This window comes from Pipistrellus kuhlii, unplaced genomic scaffold (assembly GCF_014108245.1).
Source record: "Pipistrellus kuhlii isolate mPipKuh1 unplaced genomic scaffold, mPipKuh1.p scaffold_m20_p_14, whole genome shotgun sequence".
In the NCBI taxonomy this organism is placed as follows: Eukaryota; Metazoa; Chordata; class Mammalia; order Chiroptera; family Vespertilionidae; genus Pipistrellus; species Pipistrellus kuhlii.
Genome location: NW_023425449.1, coordinates 29,750,502 through 29,776,479, shown reverse-complemented (window position 1 = coordinate 29,776,479; position 25,978 = coordinate 29,750,502). Strand labels below are relative to the sequence as shown.

Genomic DNA, 25,978 nt, shown 5'->3' with positions numbered 1-25,978 from the left:
CCCTTCCTGGACTGTGTGCATCATCAGGACTTCTACGTGTGTGTGTGTGTGTGTGTGTGTGTTCCTGGTGTCTGTATGCCAGGGCCCTGAGCACACAGTAGGCTCTCTAAGTAGATAGGCTGTGCAGGGTGAGGAGCGCTTGGGCAGCGCGCTCTGCAGGTCTCGGGGGCCCTAAGTGATACCCCAACTGGGGCCGAGAGCGCGGCGGGCGCAGTCCCACCCTCTTCAGGAGCAAGTAGGTCCCTCCCGAGAGGCGCGGGCTATGGGACTGGGAACTCACGTTCCCCCCTAACCCCCTTTTCCTCCCCCGGCCCCATCCCCCCTCCGGGCCTTACGAGGCAGGCTCACGGGAAATCCCAACCCCTTCCTCCCCTTGGCTCCTCTTCCCGCCCCGTTTTCCAGGAGCCCGTCTGGCACAGGGCGGTGCGCGTGGGTGGGGGTGTGCGGGGGGAGGGGAGCCGGGAACTTTAGGACCCAGGCTCCGGGGCCCCGCCGGGACATTCCGGGCAGCTCCGAGGGCAGGCAGCCTGCGCGGGCCGGGCCGGATCGGACCGAGGGGGGCGCAGCCCAGAAACCACGCGGGCTGCGGAGCCGCTGCCGCCGGGAGAGAGTCAGCAGCTCACCCACCGCGGCCGCCGCGCCAGCCGGACCGGACGGCGGAGGACGTGACGGCGGGCATGGGCCGCCTCCCGCTGGAGCCCTGGCTGCAGCCGCTGCTCAGCCCCGCGGGCCTGGCCCTGGCCGCAGCCCTGCTGCTGCTGCTGCTCCTGTGGCTGCGCGGCCGGCGCACCAGGTAGGCGCCCGCGACCCACCTCCCCGCGCGGCCCCGCGGCCACGCATGCGCCCTGGGCCCCGGGGACCGACCGCGCGCCGCTCCGGTGGCCAGGACGGTCCCTTCCACGGTCAATGGATCGCCAACGTTTATGGGGGGGAGGGGTCTCCGGCGTCTTTGGGGATCCTGGGGAATGGCAAAGGCTTCTTATGTCTCTTCCCTGCACGTACGCATACGTGGGAAAGCGCCCGGCCCGAACAGAATTTGCAGGTTGCAAGGAGCCCCCTTGCACATTGTGCGTCACCCGTGGATCCCGAAGGCATTCCCGCGCCCTGTTGCAGCCTGTGGATGCTTTAGGGCCTAGAATTCGAAGGTCATTTAGGGAGGGAAGCCTGCTTGCATTTCATTCTGTGGAAAGAGGCATGCTTTAGGAAAGTGCATGGTATGCAGAGTAGAGACTCCGGGTGCCTCTCTGTGCCTCCATTTACTTCACTGTAACCTCGTCTGGAGGGGAAAAAAAGATAATAGTCCCTCTGGGACTTTTGTGAGTACTAAATGAGTTTACAGGGTGAGTTTTATTATGCATTTGCTCTACTTTTTTTTTTTTTTTTTTTTAATTAGGACAAAACAACCCCCAGAGTGGGTCGCTTCTTTTATGTGATAGGAAGTGTGGAAGTAGATCAGAAGTTTGAAATAGAAGTATTCATTTTGAAATCATTCTACTTTCGCCTTTTTACCAGGTTATGTTCCTTTTCCACACAGGTTCTTCATAGCCTTTGGAAAAGAAGCAGGCATGTTTTACAGTAGGGGTGTCGAACTCAATCAGAGAAGGGGCCAAAATCTAAAATCCAGCCTAAATCGTGGGCCGAATGGTTTACTGAACAGTCATAAACTGTCATTGTGATGGAAATGCAGCGGAGGCCACTGCAAGGCCTGGCGGGACGGATTTGGCCCGCGGGCCTTGTGTTTGACACATGTGTTTTACAGGATAGTATTGTAGTAACTACTCTGTGATTTGGTATCATACACACCCACATTCACATACATTATGTGCATATGTATGTAAGTATACACACCTATATGTATCTGTATGTCTCCAACTATATATCCTATATAATAAAAGACTAATATAGTCTGAACAGCAGAACGAATGGTTGCTATTATGTGCACTGACCCTCAGGGGGGCAGACACTCAACACAGGAGCTGACCCTGGTGGTAAGCGTGCTCCCACAGGGAGCGTGCTGCTCAGCCAGAAGCTGGGCTCACTGCTGGCGAGCAGCGCTAAGGATGTCCAACTGACAGCTAGCGGGGAGCAGGCCCAAGTTGTCAGTCGGACATCCCCCAAGGTCTCTAAGACTGTGAGAGGGCACAGGCCAGGCTGAGGGACCTCCCCTGAGTGCATGAATTCATGCACCGGGCCTCTAGTATATGTATATATATGTGTGTGATCTAGGTTACTTCTCAGTTGTTTTGGGGAAATAGGGTAAAGATTTTTATGCCCATAGTCACTTTGGAAAATTGTCACTTTTCCAAAGCAATTGTACTATTCCTTACAGTTCCATCAGTGCTGTATGTGAGTTCCAGGTGTTGCACATCCTCCCTTATATTTAATGTGGCCATTCTATTGGTTATAAGCATTATCTCTCTTTCTAGATTCTGGACTTCATTATCCTCTCCTGAGGAGTGCTGGATTTTGCTTTAGTATCCAGATATCTTTCTGGTTATCTTGATAGGGCTGCATTCCTTTTGGTGGGGCTTGCCTTCTCCAGTTTCTAGAGGCCACCAGAATTTAAATCTCTTTTTTGTATGCTGACACTTCTGCCTCTTTCTTATAAGGACCCGTGTGATTACATTGAACCAATCCATATAATCTAGGATAATCTTTCCATTTCTGGGTCCTTAATTTAGTCATATCTGCAAAGTTCTTTTTGCTACTAAGGTAACATATTCACAGGTTTGGGGATTAAGACATAGACATCTTTATGGGATATTCTTTCTGCTGCAGTATGTCTACCAACCTCCAAAGATTTGTTATGTCCATCATACATGCAAAATATATTCACCCTATCCCAACAGCTACAAAAGTCACAAGGGTCTCAAACAATGAAACTGAATAACCCAGTTCACACTGTTTACAAACTGTTGCTTTCCACACTATTTCGGGGCACAACGGAGCTAAGCTTTCTGCAGTCGTATGAAGGGACTTATTTTTTCCAGTTTCCAATAACATGCTCCTCATTGCATCTGGGCCCTTATCAGAAGTGCCTTTGAGGTTAATATTTCTACTTACAGTCTATTTGTGACAATGTAGGTATCCTTTAAGATGATATATCTGTTCTTTACCGTACTCGTCGCTTCTGAGTCCTCACTGGGGGAGTTGTTAACATTCATATTTGTACTTACCATCTGTTCAAGGCAATCTAGGATTTTTCTGTTGTCCTCCTTAGAATTCTCCCAGCATCTGCTCATTGCCAAATTCCCAAGCCACTTCTACACTCTAAGGTATTCAGCACTTCCAGGTACGAAAATGTGTATGAGTTTCCTATTGCTGCTCTAACAAATAGCCACACCTTTAGTGGTGTAAAACAACACAGACTCTCCCACAGTCCTAGAGGTCAGAGTCCTACCCGGCTAATGTCAGGGTGTTAGCAGGCCCCAGACCCTTCTGGAGGCTGTAAGAGAAAACATTAGATTTTGAGAACACAACTGAACTTGTGCTAGATGAACAGTCTTTTTTATTTTTTAAATATATTTTATTGATTTTTTTTACAGAGAGGAAGGGAGAGGGATAGAGAGCTAGAAACATCGATGAGAGAGAAACATCGATCAGCTGCCTCCTGCACACCCCCTACTGGGGATGCTCCCGCAACCAAGGTACATGCCCTTGACCGGAATCGAACCTGGGACCTTTCAGTCCGCAGGCCGATGCTCTATCCACTGAACCAAACGGTTTTGGCTAGATGAACAGTCTTTAACAAGAAAAAGACATTAAAGATTGAGCCCTGAAGAGGATGTCTTTTTCCAGGCTATTTCAGAGAGGAACCCCTTCCTTAGCAGGAGATTCAAAGGATCCAGGAACTCTGTGACCAATGACCAGTTTGACTATCTAGTTAAGGAAGATGACAATAACAGCTAACTCACAAAGCAGACGTGAGAAGCAAAGTACGTGAGAAATGGGGAGACATTTTGTAAAGTGTGAAGTCACTTAGGAGACAGTTGGGCCTGGGAATGGTGGGTGCAGGGTGAAGGGGGTCAATAGGGGAAAAGAAGAGCACATCAGTAATCTTTCAACAATTAAGACAGAAAGACAGTTGCATGATCAGGTTTCTTTGGCACTTCCCAGAGACCCTTCTTCTTCTAGTTGCTGGTTTCCTTTCCTCTTTCATCTTGTTCCTTCAACCTATCTAACTCCACACCCCAAAATGCTGTACTAGGTAAGACATAAGATTTCAATGCTGTTAAAGATAAATTTTAATCAAAATAAAAACTCAGTGATTTTTTTTAATTGTAAGATGCCAAGGTTATGTTGATAACCAGTTGTTTTGAAACGTTGATTTGTTGGCATCACCGTATCACATAAATCGATTATTTTCTCTTTGTAATTACTTAAGTACTTTCAGACATGACCCCTGGTGCTCGAGGTCCCTCACATTGTTACTACTGCCTAGACTCACATTGTTACTACTGCCTAGACTCTAGAATCTAGAGTCTATTGTAGATCCACTCATGATGGCATCCTAGCTCTTCTCATTTGAGAAGAGCTAGGATGCCATCATGAGTGGATCTTTTTCCTTTTGTCCTCTTTTCTCATACCACCATTAGGAAAAGGGTGTGGACAGCTGAAAGCCAAGTCATTTTCTACCAAAGGGTTTGCTGAACGGAACAGGTGGACGATAGGTGGTGATAGGAAGATTCGTTAATCGAGGCCCATCTGTGGCTCTTGATGGAAGGACTAAACAGTGACTGCATACTTCTCCTTATTCAGTGGCAGAGTTTGGGTTGGTCTTGTTACCATTTGAGACAGATTTCAGACTGGCTTCAATGTGTTATTTTGTAACTTGAAAGAAAAAAAAAAAGTGCTTGAACACCCAGAACATTCCTGTTGTATTTATTGTTCTGGGAACATGTGAGCTCTGAAAAACAAACACTTTGGCTGTTTATTTTGTGGGTCAATTAAAATGACCATTTAATGCTTCATGAGAACTGCTAATATCATCAGCATTGAGGATTGGTCAAAACTGTAATCATATCCAGCTGATAAATCCTGGTTTTCCCTTAACAATGATCAAATACTTGCATAAGAGAAATCAACTCAGAATCTGTCCTGGATGAGCCTAAGTCTCTTACCTCCATCAGAATGAAGTCTTGGAGTGTTCACCTTAGTAATACAGGGCCATTTGTGTATGTAAGGCCATGGGTGGCTCAGCGTTTCCCAACAATAAAACCTTCATGTAGGAGTCAATGTAGTGTAAGACAACAAGCATGGCCAGAAGCCAAAACGGACTCAGAGCCAAATTCCAGCTCCCCCACAATGATGTTGACTTCTGAGAGGAAGATCAGAGAAGATCAAAATTATAAGACAGAAATACTTAATGTCCGCAGCTGAATGCCTTTTTTTTTTTAAACAAAAACAAAAACAAAAACAAAAAAGAAAAACACGAACAGGGTTTATTACAGACGTGGAGAAACAGGGGCTAGAATATAATCTGTACAGTACTATTCACGGTTAATTACGTGGTTCAGACTCTAAGCGCCAGGAGACCGGTGGCTATAGAAACAAATGCTGCAAGATGCAGCCTTGAAATACGGATCACCAAAGGAATTACTATGTAAGATTTTAATTTGTAAAACACAAACATTTATATGACAGCCTTCTTTATGCATATGAAGAGTTGTTCCTCTGATATTTTATGTATGATGCTCAGCTCTGGGGTCCCTGATGGACGGAGGTGATAGAGCCTGGGGATACTGAGAGAATAAATAAAAGGCAGTGTTTCTTGGACCATCAAGGAGCAGGTTCAGGGGTGTGAAGTCTAAACCAGCAGCAGCATGGGCAGGTAGAGAGGACAGCATGGAGTTGATGGTGCTCTATCACAGGTCAAGTTTGGGGAAGAACGATGGCAGCTGTTTTGAAAGAATTTGCATTGGCTACAGACAAGGTGGGCAGAATAAGGTGGAGTGAGGGCAGTTCTAGGATAGGGGCACAGTCCAGAAGGGAGATGTGTTTGCTCCTTTGGATTGGTTGTGGGCAACAGTCTAGACAGCTCATAGGAAAGCAAGAAGCGGAGGCACCTGGGGTGGGTGCCAGCTGGCCTTTCTCTTGTAGACAATCTGTGGTAGCCACCAGGACATTAATTGAAAGTTTCATCACATGCTCAGGAGTGTGAGCAGTCTTTTGTTGGTTTTGCCCTGTAGGTGTTAACCGGTGAACTCCGTCCCCTTCCTTCCCTCCTCTGGGCTGCTGTAATTTAATGAAGGACATCTCAGAACATTTTCCTTATCACAATCTACAACGTCTGGGCCCTCCTTTATACCAGGCTCAGGTGCTGAGATGTTTCGCCTATATCATCTCATTTCATCTTTATTGTGGTTGTTGAGATACAATAGTTATAATGAAACTATTTTTTCAGACGAGACTAACACAATCGGAGATTGCCTAATTTGCCCCAGGTTGCAGAGTTCTTGGGAGCAGAATAGTTTCTATTGCAGGTCCATGATAGCCACGGTGGAATAAAGCTCCCTTCATCCTGCAGCTGTTCACACCTTAATGCCCAAACCTGTGACTCAGTACCAAGAAGCTATGACTAGGTTGGGTTACGTGGCAAAGAGGATTATAGCTGCAGAGGGCAGGGAGGTTGCTAATCAGCTAACCTTAAAATGTGAGATCATCATGAACTATTCTTGTGGGCCCAGTGTAGTCACACATTAAAACTGGGAGAGGACAGGAGAGAGGATCCATTAACCATTGCAGGCTCCTGGGATAGATTAAAGAGTCCAGAAGCCCCCAAAATGGGCAGCCTCTGGGAGCTGGAAAGACAAGAAAAGAGATTCCCTTCTAGAGCCTCCAGAAAGGAACCTGGCCCTGTGAACACCTTGAATTTAGCCAGCGGAGACTCATTTTGGGCTTCCGGCCTGCAGAACCATAAGATAATAAATTTGTAGTGGTTAAGCCACACCTTTGTGGTAGTTTGTTACAGAGGCTGACACAGTGGCTACATCCCCCATGCTCTCTGTATTAAACTATGCTGCCTCTTGTAAGAAGAGGCAAAGAACGGGAAAGACTGGGACTTAGATGACTTGATTGCCCCTGACAAGCAGGATGGAGAGTAAATATTTCTAAATACTCAGTGCCTTCGTCCTTATGTCCATATATAATCATTGGAGAGTTTTGTGTTGTTTTTTTTTGGTCCCAAGCTTCACAGATTTTCATGGGCTGTGCATCAGTGCCTCTCTTTCTTATCCCTCAATTCATGAGTAAGCTTTGAATGGTTGTGATGTACCTAATAACTCCATGATTTGTTGATGAAAAGAAGGCATAGGCGGTAGGCCTTGTTATCCAGATGTGATTTGGTCAAGAAACTCTTTATTTTCCAGTCTTGGTGCATTCCTCATTCCTGCTGCCCATGGCCTGGAGTGAGAGCTGAGGATGACTCTGATGATTTTTTTAAAATTACTATTATTTTATTTTTATTTTTCAATTCAGTGTATTTTCAATATTATTTTGCATTGGTTTCAGGTGTTCAGCCTAGTGGTTAGACAATCATATACTTTACAAAACGGTCCCTCTAATGTTTTCCAGACTCTAGGATTTGAAGAGATCTAGGGAAATGGGATGCCGTACTTCATTGATTTCCCCCAAAATAGTAGAGCAGAAAGAACCGTCAGCTAGAGAGGAAAGATTAACAGCTTCTTGTAGGAGAATATTTTTGTACTTTATCCAAAGTAAAATCCCACTGAAACGACTTCAGGTTACTGTTCTGTGAATGGCAAAGGACAAAATTATAGAAAGTACCTTGACGAATGACAGAAGGTGACATCTATTATATCATGCATTTTTATAGCTACAGTGTTCATTTTTATGGCTTTGGCATTTTTTTTTTCAACACAGGGGTATTTGGGATAGGATCTTTTCCCCCTAGGAAAGTAGAAAGCATTAATTAAGTCTATAATTGGGTAATACAAAAATTAATAGAAATTTTAATAAAGGTGCAACCATAACAGGATTTAAATCCTTTGTCATTTCTCTTCATAACTTTATCCTAAATAGTTGGGAGTAATGAAGATAGAATTTTAGAGCTTTCTTTTAGTTTTAGCACCTCCTAGCATAATACTAGACACTGAGTAGGTCCCAGTGAATATTTGCTATAAGAGAGAAGGATGAATGAATGAGTTAACTGCTTGGTGCAGTAATTGTTATCTACTTCCAATGTGATATTGTAGAGTTGTAGATATTGATATCAAACTATTCAAACTTCAAATAAAAAGGATAAATCAAATATTACCCAAATCAAGTTTTCTGCTGTTTTAATGAAAAATAAAAGTTTTATAAGCAAGTGGTTTCCTATCATGAATATTTAAAGTGGAGAACATATTGGTGCAACAATGATTCTTTAGTGTACACCTCGCTGAAAAACATAGCAGTTGGGAGTGCTGTCAATTCCTAAAATTCCTGCTTCTGAAAATTCAGAGTTTAAAAATATGTGCTGTTAACTTTCAGGTTGAGATGCTGGGTTTGTGTCTCTGTGCTCAGGATTCCCCTCCCTGGGGCAGGTGGACACTTTATTGAACAGGTCGGAGCTCCTTTGTGCAAGGTCTCAGCCTGGTGTGCATTAATCACATAGGTCAAACACATTTCGATTTTTACACACTTTCAACAAAAAACGGTAGGATGATTTCTCATAAATATTAAAGAGATCACGTTTTCTGTTTGAAAATCAGAGTTCCCCAATCAGAGTTCCCCTCGTGAAAGCATTGCTTTATTTTAGAACTATGAACACCCAGTCCACTTTATCCCAGGAAGACAATGGCTTATTGTTCAGTCATATCCAGTGAGAAATTAGTGTCCTGCCATAGCACTTCAGCGGTGCTGTCCCTTTGGGGCAGGGTGTGGAGGGATTAACATCTTTGGAAGATGGAAAGTGACCACTTTAGGTTTAGCTACTTCAACATTCTGGAGTCTTTTATATATTTTTGTGTATTGAGTCAATACTAGGATAGAATTGTTTTTGACTTGTTATAATGACAGCCAATATTTCTGAGCATTTCCAATAAGCCTACTAGACATAGAGGCAAGTGCTTTATATTATTACTAGAGGCCCGGTGCATGAAATTTGTGCATGGGGATGAGGGTGTTCCTCAGCCCAGCCTGCACCATATCCAATCTGGGACCTCTCGAAGGATGTCCACTTAATGGGCAGTCAGACATACTGCTCACAATCCAGGACTGCAGGCTCCCAACTGCTCGCCTGCCTGTCTGCCTGCCTGACTGATTGCCCCTAACTGCTTCTGCCCGCCAGCCTGATCATCCCCTAATCACTCCCCTGCCAGCCTGATCAATGCCTAACTATTCCCCTGCCGGCCCGATTGCTCCTAACTGCCCTCTCTTGCCAGCCTGGTCGCCCCCAACTACCCTCCCTTGCAGACCTGATCGCCCCTAACTGCCCTCCCCTGCTGGCCTGATTGCCCACAACTGCCCTCCCCTGCTGACCATCTTGGGGCAGCCATCTTGTGTTCACATAGGGGTGGCCATCTTTGACTACATGGGGTGGCCATCCTGTGTGTTAGAGTAATGGGCAATTTGCATATTACCTCTTTATTATATAGGATTATATGGAATTTATTGAATCCTCCTTCATAACAACTTTCCTAATTTTATAGAGGTAAAAAGTAAGTCTTATTTAACTAATGTTCTCAAAAATCATAAAACTAGAATATAATGCCTTTATAGTTCAAATGTAGTATTTAACGTCAAGTCCTAACATTTAATACTTTTTTTTTCTTTTTTTATTATCCTTTTTTAGTTTTCTCATAATAATGTTCTGACATTTACACTTACTCATTACTAAAATAAAAGTCTTAAGATCTAATACAACTTTTAAGCATTTCAAATAGAAATTGAACCAAGTTATGACTGTATAACTATATGCATTTGGACTTCAAAAGGATACATTGTCTGAAAAAAGCAGGCCGAATAGCCTGCCATCTTCCTTCCTCTGACACTAGGTTGTATGAAAATCATATTTAATGGACTATGTGAGAAAATACCTCTTTTTCTCGATCCCATTTACTGGCTTCTGCATTCACTCACTTAATGGCTCTGCAGAGGATTTGAGGTTATTGTAGACCCATTTTATTCAGATGCAATGGAAAATAGCCTCCTTTTTTTGACATATATATTTAATATATACAATTTGATGAGTCTGGAGATAAGTATACATCAGTGACATTATCACCAAAATCTATACCCCAACTACATCTATCACCTACAAAAGTTTCCTCCCATCTTCTTTATTCATGATAATGATGATGATGAATACCTAACATAATATCAACCCTCTTAGCAAATTTTTTACAGTATTACTATAGGTACTATGCTATACAGCAGGTATCTAGGATTTATTTATCTTCTATAATTGAAACTTTGTAGCCCTTGATGAATATCTCTGTTTCATCTTCCCCCTAGCCCCTGTTAACCACTATTTTATATTTTTTTCTGAGTTTGATTATTTTAGTTAGATTTTTCATGTAAGTGGTATCATGTACTATTTGACCTTCTGTATCTGGCATAGTTTACTCATCATTTTATTTTCCAGGTTCATCCATATTGTCACAAATAGTGAGAATTCTTTTTTAAAGTTGAATAATATTCCATTGAATATACATAACACTTTTTAAAATTCATTTCTACATTGATGGACATTTAAGTTGCTTCCACATGTCTTAGCTATTGTGAATAATGCTTTCACGAACAGGAGAGTGCAGATAACTCTTTGGGATCCTGATTTCAATTTTTTTTTTTTTTTTTTTTTTTGTTTTTATACCCAGAAGTGGAGTTGCTGGATCATATGGTAGTTCTATTTTTAATTTTTTGAGGAACTTCCATAATGTTTTCCATAGTGATTGTACCAACTTACATTCCCACCAATAGTGTGCAAGCATTCCATTTTCTCCACATCCTCACCAACACTTATTTAATTTTTTTGTAATAACCATCCTGACAGATGAGACATGATATCTTGTGGTTTTGATTTGCATTTCCCTGATGACCTGTGACATTGCACAGTTTTTCGTATACCTGTTGGCTGTTTTATGCCTTTTTTGGAAAATTGTGTATTCACTTTTTTTGCCCATTTTTTAAATTGGGTTATTTGTTTTTTTTACTGATGAGTTGTAGGAGTTCCCTATAGATTTTGGGTATTGATGCTTTGTCAGCTATACAGTTTGTAGATATTTTCTCCCATTTCATAGATTGCCTTTTCATTGTGTTGATAGTTTTCTTTGTTGTGCAGAAGTTTTTCAGTTTGATGTAACCTCACTAGTCTATTTTTGCTTTTGTTACCTGTACTTTTAGTATCAAATTTAATAAACCATTGTTAGGGAGCTTTTCTTCTATGTTCCTCCCACTCCTCAGGGGACTCTGCCTCTTGATACAAAGACTAGTGAGCAGGCCGAGAGTGACATCGTAATCTTTCTGGAAATGTGTACAATTTAATTTAAAATCACTGTTTTCCAAAGGAAAACCATGTTGAAGCAGCCTGGAATCAGAGGGGAAGAATATTGTCACCCTCTAGGAATCCATTAAAGACAGTTTAGTGTGTTTCTCCTTTGAACATTTCTTCCTAAATGTATTATACAAGCTGTCACGCCATCACTGCAGTTCCTGTTGCACATAGAAAACCAGCATTAAATATTGTGTGAGAAAGTGCTACAGACGGTTCAAAGATCACTTGATGTGGCAAAGCACAGTGGTCTCTCGAATGCATTCAGACCTGCAGTGAGCGCTTAATCTCGCTTTGGATTTTGAATGACCTTTTTCACATGGGCAGAGACTCTCAGTACTGTGTGTAGAATGTGTAGCTTGGCTCTCATTTCTTCTCAGGCATACATGCAAGTTCTTTCACTCTACATGCAGTGTATGTGTGTGTGAATATATAAATGTGTAAATATATGTGTGTATATATGTGTATAGATTTCAAACTAGTTCTACCCTTTTTGCTTGTCAGTGTGTTTTACCATATGGTATAGAACATCATGCCAAAAGATAAAAATACTCCTAGAACATATGAAATCACCAGTCAACTACAGAAGGGTAAAGACTTTTGGCCACAGCACTTGTGACTGTGATGCATTTATGGACAGTAGTCCATGGCAGAATACCCCAATTGTAAAAACAGGACATATTTTGAAATCAAAGTGGCTTTTACTTTTTTAAGAAAAGGAATCCAAAAGCACCATCTTCGAACATTTTCTTTTTCTAAAGTAAAGGAATTGATCCAAGTCAGTGTTTTCTTTCTACATGGAAAATCTCCATATTTATACATAAAACTCTCCCATCTTATTTACTCCACAGACTTACCATACAGGGAGGCCTTAGAGATGAAGCCTACTCTCCTGCAGGTGGGTGGAGTTTCTTGGTTGCAGATAACATGGCCACTACAGAATAATTTTTATAATAAATTTTCTAATTATTCTGTGGATGGGCTATCAACCAAAAAAAAAGAAATAGAAATCAAATTCCACAGTGTTTCTAGGGACCATGGGATAAAGTCACAATGACAATGTGATTCAGGGCTGTTTCTTCCTTAAGAATAAAGAGTCTTCAGGTGGTCTACAATATGCCTTATCTGTGCTACTCAGATTTTACTCATTGTAGGTCTCAAGTAGACCTGGGGTCATGTGTGTCACATTGAATATTGTTTTAAACTAACTAAGTCTACCAATTTTGAGGGGTGGGGCGAGGTTCAGTAGTTAATTTTCTAAGGACTGAATATTTTTTTAAAAAAATTTCTATTGATTTCTGAGAGGAAGGGAGGGCGAGAGAGAGAGAGAAAGAGAGAGAGAAAGAGAGAGAGAGAGAGAGAGAGAGAGAGAGAGAGAGAGAGAGAGAGAAAGATCAATGGTGATGGGAGAGAATCATAGGTCAGCTGCCTCCTGCACATCCCCTACTGGGGATTGAGCATGCAACCTGGGTATGTGCCCTTGACCAAAATCAAACCTGGGATTTTTCAGTCCACAGGCCAATGCTCTATTCATTGAGCCAAACCAGCTAGGGTAGGACTGAGTATTTTTTACTAGAGAGAGAAATCCTCCTATATAATAAAAGCCTAATATGCAAATTGTCCCTTGAACTGGGAATTTGACTGGGAGATTGACCAGGGGGCAGGGCCAGCCCACCAACCACCCTCAGCCCCTCCCCCCAGCCAACTCCACCCCTGATTGGCTCTCAAAATTCCAGTTGGGAGTGGGGCTGGCTGGGCAACCTTCTGCATTCTCTCCCCCTGGCTGGCCCAGCCCAATCAGCCCCAATCGGGGCAGGCCGGCTGGACCCCACCCATGCACGTATTTGTGTACCAGGCTTCTAGTTAATACATAAAACAGAGTAAGTGCTATTGTCATGAAATTTCTGGGAAATAGTTCTGTAAAGAGTACTCAAGTAATTTGACAAATATGCTTAGTTTTTCATCTCTTCTCTAATGATTCTTCTTCTGTTGTATTTAACCCTAATTTTTTTTTGTTTAACAAAATGACCCTACCTGAGCTTGTTTTTTATAGGATAGATCTAAAATAGGATAGTCTTGCTAGACTAGACTGCATTTTAGCAATGTCCTTCCTCTTTTGATGATTTCTGCTTGAATACTGCTATTTTTGCAACTGATTTTCTACATTGAGACTAACATAGATCTCAAAACTGTTCAAGCAAACGTCTTAGTCCAGAAGCATCTACATATTTTATTTGTTTGTGTGCTTTCCCCTGCCCTTTGTTCACTGGAGATCTACCATGCAGCAATTATTTCCATCTCAAATATTAAGTTAATAAAACTGAGTAAGTAGGTAAAAATTTTCTTAATTACACTACATTGGAAGATACATGCAAATTGCATTCCACTTTATCGGCAACTGTAATATTTTTAAAGGGCTAGTCTTTCCTTTATAGGAGCCAAAGTGATTAATTCATATCAGTTTCCTTAATCTCCTATAGTGAGACTAAGGTAACCCAAACTCTCTTTGGAACTCTGCATTTGTCCTCTTAAAAGAGCCATGTTTGAAAAGAAGTTCTGGCCAAACAGAACCAAAGGCTGGACTTGTGTCTGTTTTGGGACTTTAAAAATTGTTACTCTGTTATTAAAAGGAACACATAAATTAAGAGTCTCAAGCACTGCTTATATGATAAGGTAAAAGGGCCTTTTAGTATTTTAAGTTGACTCAGATTTGTAGGACATCTCATGATCTGTGTCACAAATTCAGGATAAACCTAAAATGGATCATTCTTCATTTGTAAATCATTTTGAGCAGTGACAGTTTTGTAACTATTTATGATTATACATAGTTGTATTTTCAAATTCACCCCCTTCCATAGAACCCATGATTATTTATAAAAGGAAAAAGAAGGAAGCAACAATCAAGGACATGGTTCCTGTCTGTCACAGGCTGACTTTGGAAAAGGGCTATCATTTTGAGAGCATGCTTTCCCAGGGTCTCTGAAGCCTTAAGATCAGGAAAGGAGGAGTCCGTAGCAGTGAGTGCTCTCTTTTTCCAACTGCTGCTTCCAAGTTTCCATTGGAATGCCACAGTTACAACCAGGTCAAGGGAATAACTTAGAGGACTTATTCTTATTAAGGGAAAACAGCCAGGGTCGTGATATTTGTGAAGAAGGCAATGATGGAACTGATTCCCACAGAGAAATGACACGATATCATTTCTCACTAACTCTCTCTGAGACTCAGTTTTCTCATAAATAAGAAAGTCAGATTAGATAATCTCTTTGGAAAGGATATTATTCTACAAGGACATTGCCATTCTCAAATTAACACCACCAAAAGATTTATATTTCAACTATCCAGAAGGTATGTGTCTTCAAACAGGGACAAGTCTTTTATTATTATGATTATTCAATTGAAATATCTTTCTTTCAACCTTTTTAGACCCAGTGTAAAAACTCTACCTGACTGGAGTTTTTTGTTTGTTTGTTTGTTTTTAACAACAAAGTTGTTTTTAAAAAATATATTTTATTGATTTTTTACAGAGAAGAAGGGAAAAGGATAGAGAGTTAGAAACATTGATGAGAGAGAAACATTGATTAGCTGCCTCCTGCACACCCCCTACTGGGGATGTGCCCGCAACCAAGGTACATGCCCTTGACAGGAATCGAACCTGGGACCCTTCAGTGGGCAGGCCAATGCTCTTTCCACTGAGCCAAACCAGTCAGGGCCTGACTGGAGTTTTTCTAGCTCTTTCACCATCTTCTGCTCTAGCACCTCAGAATTCCCATCACCACGTATTTTATCAGCCAATAGACATCGCTCCAGGCCATTATGTCAGGAGCCAGTATGAGAATCAGAGTCTGCTTTTTATTAATCTCTATATCCTCAGCACCTAGAAAAAAAATGTCTGAGACATTATAGGTAGTCAATCAGTGAAACATTAATAATTTTAAAAGGAGTTGTCCTTAAATAAAATCAGTGCTCATCACATTGTGGAAAATAAAGCCTGTGGACAATTTTCTTTGTGGTCATTACTGGTTCATAAAATGCTGGGAAACCTGACACACAGTTGACTATAAAGAATATGAGTCACGGCTCCACATGATTCAGAGAGCTGAGCCCGTTGTTGGAAATTCCTGTTTGGACCACTTTTCAGCTACATGAGTAGTTTCAGGGTCCAACATAATAGGATCACAAGATCTTGAATCCCATAGAGAGTCTGGGGCAATGAGAAATAGCTCATTCCTGAATACTGAGAATAACACTGTTTCTGGGAATTAGAGAAAAGAGTTGTTTGAGTGGTAAGGACATTTGAAAAATCTAAGCATGCCTCCAGAACTCAGATCAGAGGCAACAAGACCATTTCAAAAACACAAATCAGGTGCAGCTCTTGGTATAAAAAGCAGTATCTCAGAGGGAGACCATCCATGTTTACCTTTGTTCAGAATACTTCAGGTGGCAATATAGCAGAATGGTGAAGAACTAGGGCTCTAGAACCAGAGAGAGGAGGAGTTTGAGTACTAGCTCTGCCACTTAGTTGAGGTAAGATCTCCCACAATTTATTTTACCTCTGAGGATAGAAGTAGTTTTGGAGGCAGATGGATGAGTTTTGAAAATGCTTTATTGCTTATCCCCTTTAAGAAAAGTTGGTACGCACTATTTATTAAATAGTTACCAAATTCCTGCAATATTGAAAACCCTGAAATAAGCTACAATTCCTACCTGCAAGGGGAACATAGCTGCATTAGGAAGACATGTAAATACGTCCCCATCTTCAAATGTTCACACTTTCTTGCTATATTAATTGAAGATTGCTTAATGCTCATATATGTCAGTGTTTACACACTTAGTGTTTTCCACAGTTCTGATATCAATAGGTCAAGTTGAACGATCCCTTAAGTCTGTGACCTGCACTGGGAGAAAAAATTGAGGCCACTCAAGTCAACTGTTACTATTTACATGAATTACCCAGCAATCACCAAGCCAAAAGAAACCCCTGTCTCTCAGATCCATTAGTCTTCCCTTTCACGTGTTCTTTTCAGTCCAGTTCAACAAGTGTGTGTTTTGGTTGTCTACTATATTCAGGCTTTTTGGCTGCTGGATGTACAGAGATGAAAGTTTGTCTCTATCCTCAACCCAGAATTTATAGAGATACATGATGAATCCAGCAATTTCATTACATAGTGTGATAGGTAGTCAGGATAGAGATAAGCCCCTTAACCAACTAACCAAACAAACAGAAAACAGCAACCCCCCAAACAATTGTTGATAGGAGTGCTAGAATTGAGAAATACTACTGGACTTGGTGTTGGGTTGCATATGGATGGAGAAAAGGGGTAAGGTATAAAGATGATTTGAGGGCTTTTAGTCTGAGTGACTATAACTGGGCCATTCAACAAGATAGAAACTGTTTAGAAAGATTAGGTTTGGGGCCAGAGGATGAGACCACTTTGTTGGACATAATGAATGGGCAGTGTCTATGGGACACCCTGTTGTGCTATTGTCTTTGGCAATTATATATGTTAACACTATTTTTTTATTCAATTATAACTTAACTAGAGGTCTGGTGCATGAAATTTGTGCACAGGGTGGAGGGTATCCCTCAGCCTGGCCTGCATCCTCTCACAGTCCCAGACACCTTGGGGGATGTCCACCTGCTGGCTTAGGCCCGATCCCCTCTTGCAATCTGGTATCCCTTGCTACTTACTGCCTGACTTCGTGCTCCCTACTGCTCAGCTCACTGCTCCTTAGCGCTGCTGTGGAGGTGGGAGAGGCTCCCACCACCATCACTGCCCTCACCAGCTGTGAGCCTGGCTTCAGCTATGCAGCTGCTCCCCCTGTAGGAGCACCCTGACCACCAGGGGGCAACTCCTGCATTGAGCATCTGCCCCTGGTGGTTAGTACACATCATAGTGAGCAGTTGTTCCAGTCATTACACTATAAGATTCACTTAGACTTTTGTCATATAGATGATTTTTATCAGGAGTAGGGACAGAATGATGGGTAGGTTAGTAGAAATAAATTGAGGTAGGCGCCAGCTCAAGACAATTCTCCCAGATGTCACATATTCCCCGACACTCCATGTTACATGTAAATGTTATCTACCATCCTTTCACAAGATGTGTCCTAAGGGCCATCATATTTGGCTTAAGGGTAGGTATGGCAACTATGATTCTTTCACTTGAATTCTTAAAAAAAAAACCAAAAAAAAAAAAAAAACCCTACAGTTGACATGGGAGACCCCATTCATTTATGGTCCTAGAGTTGTAAAGTTATGAACCTGGAAATGGCTAGCAGCCATTTGCCTCATCTTGAGAAAAGCAGATCAACATCTTGAGAGAAAGTTTAGTTGTCTAGCAAAAGAAAAAACAAAACCAAAAAGAGAGAAGATAGCTAAAAGTCACCCTAATTTATTTAATCAACAAATATGACTTTATACTTTAGTAGAGGCTCAGTGCACAAAATTTGTGCATGGGTAGGTCCTTAGGCCTAGCCGGCAATCTGGGCCAATAAGAGCCTTGCTGCTGGTCAGGGCCTTCCTTCATTCTGTGCCATCCCTGGTGGTCAGCCCATGTCATAGCAAGTGATTGGTCTCCCAGTTGAACGCCTCTGGGTACAATTTGCATATTAGGCATATATATATATATATATATATATATATATATATATATGTGTGTGTGTGTGTGTGTGTGTGTGTGTGTGTGTGTGTGTGTGTGTATAAAAGAGATATCCTATATAATAGTTATTTGCAAATAGTCCTTACACCCTCGCACCCTCACACTGGGTCCAGGGGGAGCTGAGGCTGCACTGGGGGATCTGAGACTATGCCCTCTGCCTAGTGCCGGCCTAGGGGACCTGAGGCTGCACTGGGGGACCTGAGGCCATGCCCTCCACCTGGCACTGGGCTTGAGGACCTGAGGCTGCACCCCTTGCCCGGCAGGGCTTGATGCAGAACCTGAAGCTGCACCACCACCCTGTGGGGCTTGAAGGCGGTGGGGGCAGCCCGGTCTGGGTCTCACACCATTTCGAGGCACACATGAGTGGGTCGACTAAGGGTTCCACAGTGTGCCCCAGACTCTGACTGGAGGGAGATTTTCATACACTTTACTAAATTTCTTTCATCTCTGACACTTCTATTATAGAGAAAGGGCAAATAGCAATATTAAAATATTTCCTCTAATTAATTGCTTTTTAATGTGCATGAATTTCGTGGATCAGGACACTAGTTAGTTGATAAAATTATATAGCTTTCATGGAGACAATTCTACAATACCTCAAATGTGTATTGTATTGTGTGTTCACCATTCCAAGTTAAATCTCCTTTTATCACCATTTATCCCCCCAATAACCTCTTCTACTTCCCCCCAACTCCCTGTCCCTCTGGTAATCATCATACTGTTGTCTGTCTATGAGGCTTTATTTTATTTCTCTTAATCCCTTTGCCTTTTTCACCCAGCCGCATAACTCTCCCCACCCCCTCTCTGACAGCTATAAATATCTTCTTTGTATTTATGAGTCTGTTTCTATTTTGTTTGTTAGTTTATTTTGTTCATTGGATTCCACATGTAAGTGAAATCATATGGTACTTGTCTTTCTCTGACTGGCTTATTTCAACATTTCTGAGTGTCAAATGTATGCCAGACATTGTTTTAGATGCTTGGGAAATACCAGCGAACAAACCATACAAAAATAATCTGCACATAAGGAGGTTAAATAACACAATGAATAGGTAAATTCTATATCATGTTAGGAATGAGTGCTGCAGAAAAATAGAGCAGAATAAGAGGGATCTGGAAGTGGAACTGGTGTAACTTTACATGGGTTAATCCTCATGGAGGAGGTAACATTTGACAGAATTGAAGAAAGTGAGAAGGAACAACCAGTGCGAGGACAGGGAAGTGGAAGCATGCCTAATGTCTCCAGGGAATGGTATGCAGGCTAGTGTTGTGGGAGTGGAGTGAGTGATGTGGAACGTTGTTGAAAGTCAGTCAGAGGAATGACAAATGGCCCAATTGTGAGAGGCTTTGAAGACCATTGTATGGCTTTGGCTTTTATTTTTAGGGAAACAGTATACATTGGACAATCGGGCACAGTGGGGTCAGGTCATCTGATTCACATTTTTAAATGATTACTCTGGCTGCAAGGTACTGAGCAGGTTGGAAACCAGACACCTGTAGGAGGTTAAGAAATGATACTGGCTCAGGTAGACAGGTGGTGGTGAGTACTTAAAATCTGAATATATTTTGAAGGTAGAACGGACAGGATTTTCTGAAAAAGGGAAGGAACTGCTAAGAGCTGATGCAAACAATTGTGAATGAGTGTGTTTGGAAGGGAAGATCAATGGCTCAGTTTTAGTTGTGTTACATTTCAGATTTCTAATTACACGTCCCGTGGAAAGTGACATATTTAAATATCAAGTTGAGGAGAGGGGCTTTTGGGTCCTTGACATATAGACAGAAAATTAAGGCAATAGAGTAGCTGAGATTGAAGGGGTAGTGTAGATATGAAAAAAACAGAGGGCTAAGAACTGAGGCTTGGGCACACCAGCATTCAGAGCTTAAGCAAAAGAGGACAGATAAGGGGCTATCTGTGAGGTAGAGGAAGACCTTGAGAGTGGGTGTCCAAGTGAAGAAAGCATGTCAAGGAAGAGAGGCCAATGAACTGTGTCAAATGCTGCTGGTCAGTCAGGTAAGATGAGGACCAAGAAATCTGTTGACTTTTGCAAGGTTGAGGTCATTGCTGATCTCAACAATAGAAGTTTCTGTGGAGTGGTAGAGCTGAAAAACTGTATAGAGGAGGCTTAATAGGAAATGGGAGGTGTGAAATTAGAGACAGTGACTGCAGATAAATATTTACAAAATTTTTGTTGGGGAGGGAATAAAAAATAGGGGGACATGTGATTAAGGACAGAATATACTAATTGCTGTCCCACCCTCAAAGAGCTGCCCTACCCTCAAAGATGTCAGCGCCCATAGCCAATAAGGAGGGAACCTGCTAATTGACTGCCTCAAAGATGGTGGCACCCACAGCCACAAGATGATAGCTCCCAGTCCTCGTAGCTCTGCCTGGGCAGCAGGCATGCAGCAAGGCTGGGCTCGCCCTCAGATGCTCAGCATGCCTGCCTTCGGAGTCCCTCAGCCCCCCAGCCACCCAGGGCCAGCCGGAGGTGCAGGCAAGCCTCAGATGGCAGCTGCCCAGCTGCCCAGGGCTGCCCGAGGCTCAGGTAACCAAGGCCGGCTGAGGCTTGCTCTGCTGGCAGTGGCAGCAGCAGAGGTGAAATGGGGTGTTGCCTTCCCCTGATCACCAGGCCGCCTCCGTCCCTGAATGCTCCTGGACTGTGAGAGGGGGCAGGCCGGGCTGAGGGATAATTTTTCACCCCAGGATAATCAGATGATTGAGAATGATAATTCTATATGCTCTCAACTACGGTCTTTAGTGACAGCACCAAATTATTTAGATGCTGTAGATTAATCTTGGAATTCAATGATCAGTTAATTTTTGGATTATCTCTGCTTGTCACTGGGAGATTTATGGGGGAAGGAAAGGTGTTCACATTTACTGTGGATAGTTTTGACAGCTCTAGAGACCAGCTGTGTATAGAGTCAGAGGCCAGCAATGGATTGTGGGTGACTGGTGTGCCCCTTTCCAGGAACTTGCTGTGGGTTTTTATTTGTGTTTTTTATTGTATAATGTGTATTGTGAAGAGTATATTGATTTTAGATTTATGGTTCAGTAGTTTTATTATTTATGATAATCTAACACTTTATTGCAAATGAAGGCTCCTTAAATAACTGGTGTGTAAAGTATGTCCTTTGTAATAGGCATTTCTAGGAGGGTAACAGAATATACTAGAAAGGGCTTTGGTCTGGGTATCAACAGAGTTGTGCTCAAGTTCCATCCCCACCCTACACCAGCTCTGAAGATCAGGGCAAGTTTCTCACCCTCTCTGTGCCTTTGGGGTCACCATCTGTAAAATGAGGAGGATGTCAACTATCTTGTCCCTCTCACACTACCATAACTTTATTAGCATGACATTCTGCCTTCTCCACACATAGCCTGTGTAGTGAACGGAATTCTGTTTCCAGCCTCGAAACTCTATGACTTAAGCAATAGTTTTATTTTTTCCACAATTATTTTTGATATAAAGTTGCGTTGTTTTCTGTTTTATAACACACTATTGATCTCACCTATGGCTCATTGGAATATTGCTTGGTGCCAGATAGAAAACATGAATGGGATTGATGACAGTCTGCTTTCCAAGATGGCGGTTAGGAATGCATTGTGGGAAGTGAAGATGCCTGTTCACAAAACAATGTCATTGAGGATACTAAATGATAAAGATGAGGCAAGAAGAATGGTAAGAACACCGGTTCTTGCTGGATTTCAGAAAGGAGGATAGAGCGAGTTTCTTTGTTGTTCTGGGAAGACCTCAGGCAAGAAGTGATAATTGATCCAACGTTTGCAGTTTGAGCTGGCTCTCAATATCTAAGGGAGAAGAGACTTTCTCTTGTGTGCTTGGCTGGATTGATGCAATGAAGGTGGAGGACTGGGCTAAGACATGGAGTGAGAGAAGCGAGGATTATATTTGATGGATGAAGGGAGAGGATCAATTTGCCTTGCAGGAGCAGAAGAAAGGACTGGAAATATAGAAATTATAGACATTGAACTACATAGCAGCAGTTGGCAGGACTGTGGGGTATAATGTATGGTCATATTCTAGTATTAATACTTAATGTTTGTGTAAAAGGTTGAACAATTAAAATGTAATGGGGAATGGAGACTTAGGAGGGGGCAGAAATCTCTAGAAAAAGTAAAACAAAGTGGGGAATGTTCCTTGGAGGACATGCAGGGGATAGTGTGAAGGTAGTTTCTGGGTTCTTAACTTTCATACACTTTATAAACTTTCAACCTAACTTGATAGATTCCTTGGCATCATGCTTGGCTGCCAAGGAGCCGTTCCTGCCTCCTCTTTTTATAATTTTCCAATTCTTGTTGAATCTTACCATTATCTTAAGACATAAAAATCTCTTTGATGGGGGAACAAAGTGAAGATTCAAAATTTTTATGTATTTGTCAAGACTTCTTAAATCAAGGCACTGTTCCACCTCCTCCCATGCATTTCATTAGGGATTAGATGCCAATAAATTTTATGTTTTTAGGTTTAATAATAATTCATAAAATATATAATTATCTAACTTATTTTGTTTAATTGTGTGCTGCTAATGATTGTGATAACAATGACAATTTAGCTCATAAGAATGTTTTTAATAGCATATAATGGTCATGAATATTAAAAACAATATTTTAAATTTTAATACACCAATATTTTTGCAGAGATGTATTAATACAATGGGTGATCTATAAAAACAAAACAAATGGATGTGTAGCTAATAATCCTGTACCACTAATCTCATCGTTTGCATTCTGTTTTGGAAAATTTATCAGGAATTAGAACCACTCAAAGATAGATGATTCTTTTATTGGGAGATTTGCTTTAATTTGGTTTGGTTTTTTGAATGATCAAGTTAAGCATATGGTTAGGTCTATGTCAAACACATCTTTGTATCCAAACATAGCCACCTACCAACTATAAAATCTTAGATAAATTACTTACCTTCTCTGGGCCTCAGTTTTCTCCTGAGCAAACTGGGAGTAATAAGATATACCACATAGTTTTGACTGGAGGAGTAAATGAGATAGTGATGTTGAGTGCGTAGTACAGTGTTAGGTATACATAAGACCCTCAGTCAATTGTCTCTACAGTTGTCACCTTCTCGTTATATATAAACAATTCAAGTTGATTGTAGGTCAGTCACTAAGTTAAATGTGACTTTATAAAATAGTCTCACTTGGAAAATTGACACAGAGAAATATGAGTAAAGTAGTTTTTAAAAACAAATGAAATACTAGAAATGCATCAGAAAATTACAAAATAATTGCTCCTTGAAATATAAATAATGCCTCTTAGTTCACCTCCTGTATTTTAGATTTTTGTGTATTTTTTATGAATAGCTATTTAATATATAACTATCTATTTATTAATATAAGAAATATCTTTAAAAGCATTTATTGTCCTCTAGTGATTACAACAAGGAATAACAAAATACAGATGGAAGATGTTTTGGAGAAAAGAATAATATGGAGCTTTTGGTTAATTTTGGTTTATAAGATTAATACATACAGTAGTTATATGAAAGCTCATTGGAAGAATTTGAACTTTTATGTGAATAATGACCATCAATAATAGTTTTCTCTCAAAAAGGATATGAACTACTAAAATATGTGCTTTTATTATAATACTGTGTAAATTTGTGCTATAGCAAACAATCATTTTATCATTAACCAAGGTTTCAAATGAATAAGTGAAGTAACCTATTTTTTTTACCTATTTGCATTACCTTCTCAATGAATTCCACACAAGTATTCACAATTCATTGTCACATTTTCCTGGTGTGCAACTTGTTATCAATATTACAGACATTCTAAATATTTGAGGAAGGGGTCGTTATTTGGGGTATATAAGTAGAAATTGACCATTAATTCTGTATCTGAAGAGGAGTCAGAAAAGAAAATCAACATGATGGCTCATGAACAGGTAGGTTTATTCTCAAAAAAATTTTTTTAATACATCCCCAGGGACCCTGTTCAGACTTACGTAACTTTACGAATAATTCTTTTAGATGAGATAAAATTACTAATTTACATTCTTACTTATGCATTAAAATCTATTACAGTAGATTTTTAAGCTGTAGTTAGGAGAACTACCATATTGGTGACTCTCCATAAGCTGAATGTGTATGTTCAGTGCTATCATTTATAACAGTTTTTGTAAACTTAAAGAAATTTTCACATTTGAAAATTTGGAAAGCAATTCAGAATCTCAACGTTGGAAAATGCTGTCTTTCCCAGTTCCTGCCTCCCTCCATGGCCCTCCATTCCTCCTCACCATGGAACATGCATAGGAGCGAATGGCTAGAAGACAGTACTGTACACAGTTCACATGAGGTCTTGTTAAGAAGACGGGAGGGACTGCATCTTCAACCATATGGAGTGCTGACATTTTTGGGAACAAACCAAAATGGTAATCCGAAGTCTTATTTAGGAAACAAAACTTGTGTGACTAGAAATAGACCAGCTCCTAAATATATTCTGGTTTATGTACATTCTTTTGTAAACCACATGCCACTAGTAGGATTTTAGGTGGTCAGTAGAGGGCAGGTATCCTTTCTACCTAAAGAATGTGTCTACCAGTTCGAAAAGCTGATTATATTCTTTTCTAGTTTGATCATTTCAAGTCTTTTCTGACAAATTTGTGCATCATTTTTAATATTGTCAATCCCTTTGAGGCAACGAATGTTCATTGTAAGACAGTTTTCATTATGAGTTAAGGTTTCAGAAATTTCATTTTTACATTTTCAAATTTTAAAAGTATTATATAAGATGGTCTCTGAAATGTTGGTTCCCATCTTGGACTGAAACAACTGAAATAAAATTATAAACCCTTGTTGGAAATTTTCTATATTTTCCCAAAATAATCCATGTTGCTCATGTTATGTAGCTGTGATAGAGTGGGTTCAAGTCTCTAGACTTTCAAGAATCAATAACTTTCTCACTAGCTGCTTCATCTTAATGCAAATTATTTAACCATTTGGAGCTTCAGTGTCATAAATTAAAGATTTTTATATTTCATGACCTTAAAGACTTATACTAGTTCTGAATTTTTATTTTTACAAAGGTTTAACATCCCATACTCACAGTTCGACGATTTTCCATATTTTTTTTTCTTATAAATCACTTACCTGTCAGCTTCTTTGTTGGCTGCTTTTTATAATTTGGCATATGCTTACTCTTTGTTCCTTTGATTTTTCTGGTACATTTCTTTGGCAGTTGATAGAGGAAACTCAGTGGAATGTATTTTTGTAAAAAAATATATATATATATATATGAAGTATAGATATTTAGAGATATAAGTAATGATAAACAGCATCAAACTCATCCATTTAAAATAAGAGAAGTAATGACTGGATTGTCCAGGGCCTTGATTTTGGTTTAGAAGGAGGATGTAGGAACTCAGAAATTAGCAGACTGATGACCTCTCATTATATCCTGTGTATCATTGGCAGTAATGTTTCTACTCTGATGTAACTGGTGTGTGATGTTTGAGAACAAAACTGTGATTCTGGTGAGATAAAACAGTTCGAGATTTCTGTAGCCAAGGCCCCAGCCAGTTTCTCCTTCCATCTTGGATTTGGAGCGGACTAGGCTGAGAAGGCCACCCTAACAGTAATTTATCCTCGTCCTCCTTCACCTTCCCACAGTGCAGCAGGAACCCTGGGGTGCTTGGCCAACTCGTTGGTTAGCATTTGTTTGGCAGCAGACCCTGCCTTGGGCTTGTCTTCCTGTGGATGGTGATCAGGACGGTCTGATAGCCTAGATGGGAGGCAGCAGAGTGTGATAGGAAGTGCAGGGCTCTGCCTTTAATTGGGCCGGTGTCATGGATCTCTT

At 41.0% G+C, this 25,978-nt stretch overlaps 1 protein-coding gene across 4 annotated transcripts in view; it reads left to right on the top strand.

Moving 5' to 3' along the window:
- The first annotated feature begins 522 nt into the window (after window positions 1-522).
- The window catches only part of LOC118718312 (cytochrome P450 7B1), a 148,441-nt gene continuing 122,985 nt past the window's right edge, over window positions 523-25,978 (top strand). For all 4 annotated transcript variants that reach the window (XR_006741576.1, XM_036437027.2, XM_036437015.2 and 1 more), the window contains exon 1: window positions 523-793. Coding sequence is in view for 3 of the 4 variants with exons in the window: in XM_036437027.2 (XP_036292920.1) it covers window positions 678-793 (116 nt within the window). In the remaining variant the exon portion in view is untranslated. The remainder of the gene's footprint in view (window positions 794-25,978) is intronic.